Genomic DNA, 12,008 nt, shown 5'->3' with positions numbered 1-12,008 from the left:
TGGAGTGCAGTGGCCGGATCTCAGCTCACTGCAAGCTCCGCCTCCCGGGTTTACGCCATTCTCCTGCCTCAGCCTCCCGAGTAGCTGGGACTACAGGCGCCCGCCGCCTCGCCCGGCTAGTTTTTTTTTGTATTTTTTTAGTAGAGACGGGGTTTCACCGTGTTCGCCAGGATGGTCTCGATCTCCTGACCTCATGATCCGCCCGTCTCGGCCTCCCAAAGTGCTGGGATTACAGGCTTGAGCCACCGCGCCCGGCCGGAATTCTTAAGGCTTTTACTAAGTTTGGAAATTAAAAACCAAAATACCTGTTTTTGAATGTTTCCATTTATATTATATAAGGAATATTTTCTCATTTGTCCAGAAGGTGGCAGTGTGATATCAACTGCATGTGATTCCACACTGACTGGAGAATTGGTGTTTTTCCCATATCGGTGGGTGATGTGTTTGTATTGTTGCCTTTCCGAATACTTAAAATAGAGTACAAATACTACTGATTTTATCTGTTGTATTGTTTAGAAATTGTGTGACTGTGTTGGTTTATATGTATTTAATCATTAAGACTCAAGTTTAATAAAATCCTGCAATTCTAGAAGAGTGAAAAGGGCAAACAAACCTCTTACTTGTATATTTTTAAGTCTCCTTTTGTGTTGAGTATATTTGTTTTAATTCTAGAGTACATGTTATTGAAGTTTTCTTTTCAAAGACTAGTACCTAATAACTATCTTGTCCAATATTTGTCAGTTCATGTCAGTTAAACACCACATGTTACTAAGCAGGTGATAATGATTAGGAGATTGCTGTTGTTTTTGATTTTGTGAATGTTTTTTCTTTTCTTCCTTTTTTCTTTTTAGGGTGGAACTGTGAAAAAATAATTCAAAACCTCTTGATCAGAAGAGCTCCAGTGACTCTTCTTCCCCTCCCTCATTTCAAGCAGGAGGATGCTTTTTCTTCTTAACATTCTCCCCCAGCACTCTGAATTAGAGATTTATTTGCAACGAAAAATCAATTAGTCCTAAATTTATTCATGGATTTCAGGTCCAGCGATCAATGCAAGTCCACTCAGTGGGCTCAAGGGGACCCAGTTCATCCCAGTTAATGTGTCTGAAGGGGAATTACCATTGATGCTGTTTTTTTCCCTTTAGGTCAGAGATCAGATCTCGCTGTCATGGTCTGCGGCAAGCAGGAATGACTTCACCCTGCAGCTACCCAAACTGCACCTGGAGACCTTTGCAATGGAGGGGCTCAAGGGCGGGCCAGAGGTGGTAGCATGCCAGGTTAGAGTCTAAATAACATTGTTTGCTACTGAGACATATAGAAAAATAAATTGCACTAACTGGAGAGAAAGAAAGCCTCAAAGTATTGTGAATAATTTAAAGGAGATGCAAATAAATGTTTCTTCATTTTCTTCTATCATGTAACAATATACTTTACAAAATATTGTTTTTTTCTTTAAAGCCTAGAACTAGCCTATTAAAATAATCCAGAAAAGTGTTTTTACCAAGGAAAAATGTGTTTTATGGCAAAGTACAGTATTAAAAGAAAATACTTCCCTATCAGCAGAGGACAATAAGACACTAGGCTGTTATCTGTTTAAGCAAGTCTCAATTTGTTGCTCTTATTGTTTGAAAATAAGTAACTTTAGAGAAAAAAAAAATAATAAATCACTTTAGATGTAAACATCAAGAGAGATACCTGAAATTTCTCAATATTAATTCCAAAATATATCCAACATTTCTTATGAAGTAATTTAATTTCAGCAAGACTTAAACTTACCTGTATTTTTTACTGAAGAGTATTTTACCCTTTAATATTTAGTTTTAATAAACATTGTAAGATGTGCAAACTGGGTCATTTCATCTATAAAACTTAAAATACCAAATCATAAGACCTCAAATAACTTTAAAGTACATTAATCAATTTATTTTTAGAAACATTCATTTTCAGACGCTGTAGGTATCGTTCTATTTTATGTCACTATTGTATTAATGTTATTGTGATCAATTTTTTCCTTCAGGTTGTTTTTCTTAATCTGACAAAATAAAATTCAGTGTGTCCTGTTAATGCCCAAAACCTTCATTAAAAAGGAAAACTATCAACGTTATGTAAATTATAGGAAGCATGATATTTCAAAAGAGACTGTCCTTGTCCAATAGCACTCTATTTTTTAGTGTATTTAAAAGGAGAAATGTCTCTTAAAACTTAGTGTGCCTTTCACATGTTGAGATTTAAAATAATCTTTTTCTTTCTTTAGTTTATGACCCTGTGGAATTTTAATTTTATAGAAAATTAATGTCAGTTTGTGTGGAGCAATGTTAATTTTTTATATGCTCCATATCCTAATTTAATTTGTTATTAGTACCAAATTAATGCTCTACAAGGAAAAAAAATACTCATTGCTTCTTTCATTAGATTGCCCAATATATCTAAAATATATATAATTATAAAACTAAGCATAAAATATTTTTATTTTCTGTTATGGATAGAATGCTGTACTGTTATTTAAGATGAGATTTAAAATGTGTATTTTAAATTTGATTGTCAGTATTTATGAATTCATCAGAACTATGAATACAATCTGATTTGAGATTTTTCTAGTGGTTGTAAAATTGTCCTTTACTTGGCTATTTCAATTCAGAATCTCACAAGGCTTAGTATTTGTCATAATTTACAAATAAAGACTTCCTCAAAACTAGATCTTGGTGGTTTGGAAAGAGACTGATTCCCAAAAATGCCCTTTTTGGGGGTTATTATATCTGGGAGCAGCAAGAAGGAAATGTAGAGACCCATAGTTTAAACTACTGTCTTTTCTAGGTTCTAATAAAAATAGTTACATACATTCCCACCTGGATAAGTTCCATTGACATACTGTAATATATATCATAGTTTAGTAGTATAGTATACATCATAGTTGGAAAATTAGGAGACATTAGTGATAATAATAGTACCTACAATTTCAGCGAACACTTAACTGTATACCAGGTACCATGCTTAGCTCTTTGAATATATCATCTTATTTAATTCTCACAATGAGCCTGTCAAATAGATGGCACTATCTCCATTTTACACTTAAAACAACCACCACCGCCACAACAAACACAACAGGTAACTCCTCAGATCAACAACAAGGAAAAGGCAGAGTCAAGAGCCTGGATTTAAGTCTAATAGTATTTGACTGCTAAGCTGAACTAATAAATCTGATACTAAAAAATGTAGACACATATGTTAGATGGTAAGAGTAAAACACTTAGGTATCTATAATGGAATTTTTCTTCCATTTATAAAAAATTATGCATCTATGTATGATATAGATCATAGTTTATGCTGTATTATAGACTAATTATAGCCTAATAGTGTGAAACTCTAATTTCACCTTTTTTTTTTTTGCAGTATAAAAATATGTGCATTTATGCTAAGTGTGGCTGCTTACTTGGGAATTCAGTAGTTGTTTAACTTTGTAGTCTGACTCTGTACTGATGAAGTTGACTATTCAGGGTTCTCAACCTTTGATTATGAAGAGAGGATAACTCAGCAGGGTGTGGTAGTATATGAACCGTTTGCCCAACTTACTCAGCTGTCATTTGTAGAAGTAGGAGCTGAAGTTTTCTGTCTTCTTCAATGGGGGCGAACTTTATTGTAGGTATAATCCTGAATAAAAAGAGACCAGTGAGCATTATTACTGAGTGAAGAGGATGAGTGGATTACCTATGTTCTCTGAACCCGGAAGAACACATGACTGATGCTTTTCTATGGAGAAAAATTCAGTTCAACTTGTTTCTGAGATCTGCTAAGCTGCCCCCCTGGCCTCAATTTCCTTAGCTTAAAAAAAAAAAAAAGTAATGCTACTGATCCCCGAGGTTTGCAGTAGGATTGAATGCAGCGATAGATGTAAAGTGTAGTACAGTGCCTAGCCTAGAGAAAGCAGGCAGTGCAGGGTGGCTGTTGTTATTGCAACCATTATAAGGCCCTTGTAAAGATGAAGTAAGTAACAGTAGCTTGTTTTCATTACTTTTAAGGTGTGTGTATGTTTTATTTTGAGGAATGGTTATTTAAGATTTTTTTTTCTATATCTTTCCATTTATTTTCTTCACCCTTCCCTGTTTGTTCAAAGACTTTAAATAAAATTTTGATCAAGCACAGCCTACCATAGCTTCATATTTACTTTTCCATGGCACATGATGTTCCAATGAGGCCATATCTCCAGTGAAACTATTCATTTAAGTTCCTATAGCAAATTTAAACCTATACTAGTGCTTTTGTCTTCCAAATAACAGCAAATAGGCTTTCATTACAATACTGAGAAGAATAAAAACACCCAGATTAGACCAATTAGCTTTAAATGAAAAGTCCAGTATAGTGTGAATGCAGAGAGCTTTGCAATAAAAAAGATTCTACTTATACTTTATAAAGATAATACCTATTATTCATTATCTTATACTCTGAATTACATTTTTTCAATCATTATGATATGTACTATTGGTAATAACTGGCAAATATTAGCAGGCATCCAATAAATGTTTGTGTTTGCATTTTGATTCAGTAGTAATAAATAATAATTATACAGTAACAATAGCTAACATTTGTTGAGTGCACAAAAATCAATCCAAGATGGATAAAAGACTTAAATGTAAAATCTAAAACTATTTAGTTTCAAAACTATGTAAAACCTTTAAGCCAACCTAGGCAAAACCATTCTGGACATAGGAACCAGCAAAGATTTCGTGCTAAAGACGCCAAAAGCAATTGCAACAAAGACAAAAAATGACAAATGGGATCTAATTAAACTTAAGAGCTTCTGTACAGCAAAAGAAACTATCAACAGAGTAAACAACCTACAGAATGGGGAAAATATATTGCAAACTATGCATCTGATGAAGATTTAATAACCAGCATCTATAAGGAACTTAAACAAATTTATAAGAAAAAACCAACCGCATTAAAAAGTGAGTATAGGATATGAACACATACTTTTCAAAAGAATACATACATGCAAGTTAACAAGCATATGAAAAGAAAAAGCTCAATGACATTGCTGATCTTTAGAGAATGCAAATCAAAACCACAATGAGATACCATCTCACACCAGTCAAAATGACTACTACTAAAAAGTCAAAAAATAACAGATACTGATGAGGTTGTTGAAAAAAGGAATTGCTTATACACTGTTGGTGGGAGTGTAAATTAGTTCAGCCATAGTGGAAAGCAGTGTGGCAATTCCTCAAAAAGCTGAAAACAGAACTACCATTTGACCCAGCACTCCCATTAACTGAGTATGTACCCCAAGGAATACAAATAGTTCTACCATAAAGACACATGCAGGCGTATGTTCACTGTAGCACTATTCACAATAGTAAAACATGGAATCAACCTAAATGTCCATCCATGGTAGACTGGATAAAGAAAATGTAGTACATGTACACCATGGAATACTATGCAGCCGTGAAAAGAACAAGATCATGTTTTTTGTGGGAACATGGATAAAGCTGGAGGCCATCATCCTCAGCAATCTAACACAAGAACAGAAAACCAAACACCACATGTTCTTACTTGTAAGTGGGAGCTAAATGATGAGAACACACGGACACAAAGAGGGGAGCAACTGGGGCCTTGAGGCTGGAGGGTATGGGAGAAGGGAGAGGATCAGAAAAAATAGCTATTGAGAACTAGGCTTAGTACCTGGGTGACAAAGTAATCTGTACAACAAACCATTGTGACATGTGTTTACCTATATAACAAACCTGCACATTTACCTCTGAACCTAAAATAAAAGTGAAAAAAAATCCTTTAAAATTCTGCCATTCAGAAACAACCAATGTTAACATTTTGGTATATATACTTCTAGTCATTTTTTAGCCATAAATACAAACTCATATGCACATACTATTTATATTTAATATACCTATATATATTTAAACAATAATTGGGCCATATAGTTTTTTTCACTTTTTCCTTTTTATTGGTATGTAATAGTTACACATACTTTGGAGGTACATGTGATATTTTGATACCTATATACAATGTACAATGATCAATCAGGGTAATTTCATTATCCATCCCCTCAAATGTTTTTCTTTATGTTGGGCACATTACAATTCTTCTCTTTTAGCTATTTTGAAATATACAATAAGTTATTGTTAATTATAATTTCCCTACTGTACTATTGAATATTAGAACTTTATACCTTCTAGCTAACTATTTTTGTACTCTTTAACCAACCTCTCTTGGGCCATACTCTCTGTATGCATTTTTTTAAACCTAATAACATGATGTCTTTCTTGTCAGTAAATACAGATTTATATAATTATTTTTGATGCCTGAGTTGTATTCTACTATATGGCTCTACCACAGTATATTTCACCAGTTTTCTGTTGATGGATATTTGAAGTTATTTTGAATTTTTTGGTTATTATGAATAAAATGGTAATTAATATCCTCTTGCATACATCTTTTAATTATTCTCTTTTTCCCCTGGTATAAATTAGTAGAATGATTACATCAAATATTATGTATACTCTAAGGCTTTTAATACATATTCTCCAAGTGTCCCTGAAAAAGATAAGATGGTTCCAGTTTACCCCCTACAAGACTTCTATTAGCCCTTTAATATTCTTTTTAAAGTGTGGTTCTTTGTTTTCTGATAATAGAAGAAAGTTTTTTTCTCTTTTTATAATTTTGGTCTTCCCTGAATTTTCAGACATCCATTCTCACTAGGTCCTTATGTTATACAGAGTTGCTAGGTTTTAGTCTAAGAGATTCTCTCTGGTGAAGTAAGGAAGAAATATTTTGTGGCAGCTGCTCATCTCACAGATTTTCTGTTTCATTGCTTTCTGAGTGCATGACTGTGCTTTGAATATTTGAGATTATTGGAATTGGTAAGTGACATCATTTTAATAGTAACTTATCAAAAAGATTTTGGATTATCCAGAGTTGTTGTGTATAAGAATTTGTGCAATTCTCTTTATTCTTTTAAATTTTTTACTTGCCAATTGATAAATTGTAATTGTGTATATTTACATGGTACAAAGTGATCTTATGGCTTATGAATACAATGTGGAATAATTAAATCATGCTAATGAACATATCTATCACTTCCAATTATCTCTCTCTCCCTATCTCTCTCTCTTTTTTTTTTTTTGTTTTTTTGTTTTTTTGAAACGGAGTCTCTCTGTTGCCCAGGCTGGAGTGCAGTGGCGTGATCTTGGTTCACTCCAGCCTCCCACTCCTGGGTTCAAGCGAATTTCCTGCTTCAGACTCCTCAGTAGCTGGGACTATAGGCATGTGCCACCACGCCCACCTAATTTTTTTTTATAATTTTACTAGAGACAGGGTTTCACCATGTTGGCCAGGCTGGTCTCGAACTCCTGACCACAAATGATTCATCCACCTCAGCCTCCCAAAGTGCTGGGATTACAGGCATGAGCCACTGTACCCAGCCCAAAATAAAAATATCTTTTATGTTGAAAAATATAAAATAATTTTATAATTGGGTTGTGGAATCGAAAATAATGTTGGAATGTTACCTTCTTCAAAGGTTTGTAAATATTTCCCAGATAAGAGCTGTTTGTTAGGGAAATACAATTAGCTTGCAAAGTCATATAGTTCATCTGAGAATAAATGAATTTGATGGAAAAATACCATCCTTTGTCTCATCTAGCTACTTGACAGGTATAGACTCTAGTTTTTCAGAATATAAATTGTGCCAATGAGCAATCTAAATGTCCTAGATTTGGGGCCTAACTTGAATGTGAATATAAGAGGTAGTGAATTTGGTGCTTTTTTTGGTTGTTGCTGACAGTAGGAAGAGTTTGCTACTTGGTAGTTGACATTTTAGAATTCTGCTCTGAAGATTTCATAGTGCACAAGTGGAACTAAAATTTCTTCAAAATTTCCTTAGTAGAGCTCTAAGCAATGCTAAACAAAAGTATTACAAGAAATGAAATGCCAAGGTGCACATAAGAACTTATTACTTTTCTCTTTTTGTTTATTTTTCTCATTAAAAAATTTGATGCATAATAGATATACTTGGTTTTAGGGTACATGTGATAATTTAATACATTCATATAATTTGTAAAGTTCAAATCAGTGTGCTTGGGATATAGATCCATCACCTTAAGTATTTGTCTTTTCTTTATATTAGAACCATTCAGATTCTTCTAGCTATTTTAAAATATAAAATACATTATTGTAAACTGTAGTTACCCTACTGATCTAACACTAGGTCTTATTATTTCTATCACACGATATATTTGTACCCAGTAATCAACTTCTCTTCATCCCCTTCTCACCACTACCCTTCCTGGCCTCTGGTAACCACTAATCTATATATCTTCTTGAGAGTCACCTTTTTAGCTCCCACATATGAGTCAGAACATGCAATATTTGTCTTTCTGTGCTTGGCTTATTTCATTTAGTGACCTGCAATTGTATCTATGTTGCTGCAAATGATAAGATTTCATTCCTAATTCTTTGTGTATATCTGTATCACATTTTCTTTATTCATTTATTAATGGCCATTAGGCTGATTCCACATTTTGGCTGTCGTGAATAATGCTGCAGTAAAAATGGGAGTACAGATGCCTTGTGATATATTTATTTCTTTTGTGTATATACTCAGTGGTGGAGTTACTGGATCATATGGTAGTTCTATTTTTAGTTTTTTGAGGAAACTCCATACTGTTCTCCATAGTGCCTTACTAATTTACATTCTCCCTAATAGTGTGCAAGGATTCTCCTTTCTCCATATTTTTATTGACATCCATTATTGCCTGTCTTTTTAATATAAATTTTAACCGGAGTGAGATGATAGCTCATTGTAGTTTTGATTTGCATTTCTGTGATGGTTAATGATGTTGAGTATTTTTTTCATATACCTGTTGACCATTTGTATGTTTTCTTTTGAGAAATATCTATTCAGATCTTTTGGCCACTTTTACATTAAATTATTGATTATTTTGCTATGGAGTTGTTTGAGCTCTTGCATATTCTGGTTATTAATCCTCGTCAGGTGGATACTTGCAAGTGTATTCTCCCATTTCGTGTGTTGTCTCTTCACTTGGTTGATTGCTTCCTTTGCTGTGCAGAAGCTTTTTAACTTGACGTAATCCCATTTTTCCATTTTTGGCATGGTTGCCTGTGTTTTTAAAATCTTACACAAAAAAATCTTTGCCCAGATCAGTGTCCTGGAGTGTTTCCCCAATGTTTAGGAAAACTTATTTTAAGGGCTTGTTGCAAAGTGAGATAACAATAATGATCTTAGTTTTAATTCAACATCAGTATAAATAGCATTTAAACGTTGGTTATAGTCATTGTGAGTTATGCCTTGTCATCCTCAATCTATATCTTCCCCTAAGATTTTAGTGTTTGATGACTGGGAAAACTGCTAGATAATTAGCTTTGCATATAAGCAATTATTAGAGCAGTTTTGGTATTTTCCCATAAGTCTTTTCACCATCCTTTTCTGCCATTATTTCCCCTTCTCCTTCTGTGCCTGTTGTTTTATTTCTAGGTTTTTTGTTTGTTTGTTTAATGGTGGTGGGGATGGGGGATGCATCAGATTTTTAGGACAGAATCTTGAGGGTAAAAATATAAAATTATGCTCTTTTTGTTCAGATATTTTGCCAGCTGATAAAAGCCAGCCTGCCTTCCTTCCTGCCTGCCTCCCCTCCCCTCCCCTGCCCTCCCTTCCCCTCCCTTCCTTCCTTCCTTTTTTTTTTCTTTTGAGACAGGATCTTGCTCTGTTGCCCAGGCTAGAGTGCAGTGGTATGATCATAGCTCACTACAGTCTCAAATGCCAGGGCTCAAGCAATCTTCCTGCCTCAGCCTGCTGAGTAACTAGAACCACAGGTGCGCACCACCATGCCTAGGTAATATTTTAAATTTTTTGTAGATAATATTTTATTTTTTAATTTTTTTTTTTGTAGAAACACAGTCTTGCTGTGCTGCCCAGACTGGTCTGAAGCTCCTGGCCTCAAGCTATCCTCCCATCTCAGCCTCCCAAAGTGTTGGAATTACAGGCATTAGCCACCATAGCTAGCTCTTTTATTTTAAAAGATATATTTTATTTTAAAAGATTTATTGTAATAAGGTATTTTCTGTATATCCGTTATTAAAACATAGTCTTGCACACTAAGTGCCTTCTATCTGTCAACTCCTTCTGCTAGGTAGAAGGACTTCTATGAAGTTTTCTTTCTAATACTAGCAGATGAGATATCTTACATCTTGCATCCTGGGTTGCATTTCAGACCAGTGGGTTTGTTTCTTGTTTTTTCTTGTTGAGATTTTTATTTCTCTTTGCCTTTTAAAAAGGATAAGATGACATTTAAGAGCAAGTAATTGCATCCGTGTAAAGCTTCTCCTACAGTTTTAAAGAATCTTATAACTTTGTAATCCTTAATTCAGCTTTATGTATGTATGAATTATATACCTTGCAGAAATGATCTGTTTTCACTGATCTGAACTGAGATTAAGGAAAATCTGGTAGGACTTCTTTAAAAGTAAGTTAGATTTATAAATTCATTTTTCTAGTTTTATTGTTTATTATTCCTTTTCTTTTTTTTATTTTATTTTTTTTTTTTTGAGACGGAGTCTCGCTCTGCCACCCAGGCTGGAGTGCAGTGGCCGGATCTCAGCTCACTGCAAGCTCCGCCTCCCGGGTTCACGCCATTCTCCTGCTTCAGCCTCCCGAGTAGCTGGGACTACAGGCGCCCGCCACCTCGCCCGGCTAGTTTTTTGTATTTTTTAGTAGAGACAGGGTTTCACCGTGTCAGCCAGGATGGTCTCGATCTCCTGACCTCGTGATCCGCCCGTCTCGGCCTCCCAAAGTGCTGGGATTACAGGCTTGAGCCACCGCGCCCGGCCTTATTATTCCTTTTCTTAAAAGGAAAGAATAATTAGGAAGGAAATGAAATCATAGCAGAATCAGTATTACAGAAGGTTGAAGCGGTTATGCAACTTTGCCAGAAAGTAGTAGGACTGGCAATAAAGCAGATGATATCCTTCCCCCTGTAGATGCACATTACACCAGTAGCAGGGATTCTCATAATTTTATACAATTGTTTTCGTTTTGTGTGTGTGTGGAATACAGCATTGTCCTTTCTTGTGAAGGATGAATATGTATTATAATTCTTGTGGCACTGAAAGTGCTACTGGAGTTCTATCCTAGAATCACTATTTTCTGTGACCCCTTGACCCTAAATTCTTCCAGCATGTCAGTTTCCTCATCAGTAAAATGGAGATGATATTACCTGGTCTGGTGCATCTTTGGGTAATTACGAGGATCCTATAACATGTATGAAAGAACTTAGAAAATTAAATAGCACTAATAAAGGTTTTTGAAATAATTCTTCTTTAAATATTTGGCATATAAACATTCCTTGGTCAGGTATATATAGATTGCTTAGTTTTCAATTTCAGGTTGATATTTTTACCCCTTTAAAAGACAAGCAAGTAAATCAGATTATATGGAAATTGGCAACCATAAGTCTGTGCAATTTACTGTATGCCATTGAGTTTGCTAGAAAATCATGTTGATTAGAATGGGAATTTCTTAACAGCATAGTATTTGGAAAAGTTAAAATAATTTCATTTTCTGGGGAAGGAATCAGCATGGTAGTATTAGAAAAAGCCTGTGTGGAGAGTCAGAATGCCTGGATTGAAGTTCTGGCCCTGTAATTTAACCACTTTGATAAGTCACTCAACAGCACAGAGCAACCATTTCCTCATCCGTAAAAGGTGACAGTGATGCCAGTCTTGCTTTTGCTCACAGGACTGTAGGGAGATCAGATGAGATAATGTGCATGTGAAGGTGATTTTCACATTAAAAATGCTATATTAATAAAAGCTAAGTTGGACTGAACTATAAAAGGCCTAAGGTCAGGAACGGTGACCCAAGTATACTGAGAAATGTTTTAGTGTTTTGGCTTTTGGAGGTTTTTGATTGATGACCTGTTCAACATGTGCCTTCAAAAAAATAAAATGTTCAACAACTTTAGTGTTTCCTTCCAGTTAAGTAT

The 12,008-nt window shown here is 34.7% G+C and overlaps 1 protein-coding gene across 2 annotated transcripts in view; it reads left to right on the top strand.

Annotated features, from left to right (window-relative positions):
- Window positions 1-12,008, top strand: part of CCDC171 (coiled-coil domain containing 171) — a 398,142-nt gene that overhangs the window by 297,064 nt on the left and 89,070 nt on the right. For both annotated transcript variants that reach the window (XM_025359528.1, XM_025359526.1), the window contains one exon: window positions 1,143-1,274. In XM_025359528.1, coding sequence (XP_025215313.1) covers window positions 1,143-1,274 — 132 coding nt within the window. The remainder of the gene's footprint in view (window positions 1-1,142; window positions 1,275-12,008) is intronic.

The sequence above is a fragment of the Theropithecus gelada genome, chromosome 15, assembly GCF_003255815.1.
Source record: "Theropithecus gelada isolate Dixy chromosome 15, Tgel_1.0, whole genome shotgun sequence".
NCBI classification, from domain to species: Eukaryota; Metazoa; Chordata; class Mammalia; order Primates; family Cercopithecidae; genus Theropithecus; species Theropithecus gelada.
This window is presented reverse-complemented; position numbering and strand designations above follow the sequence as displayed.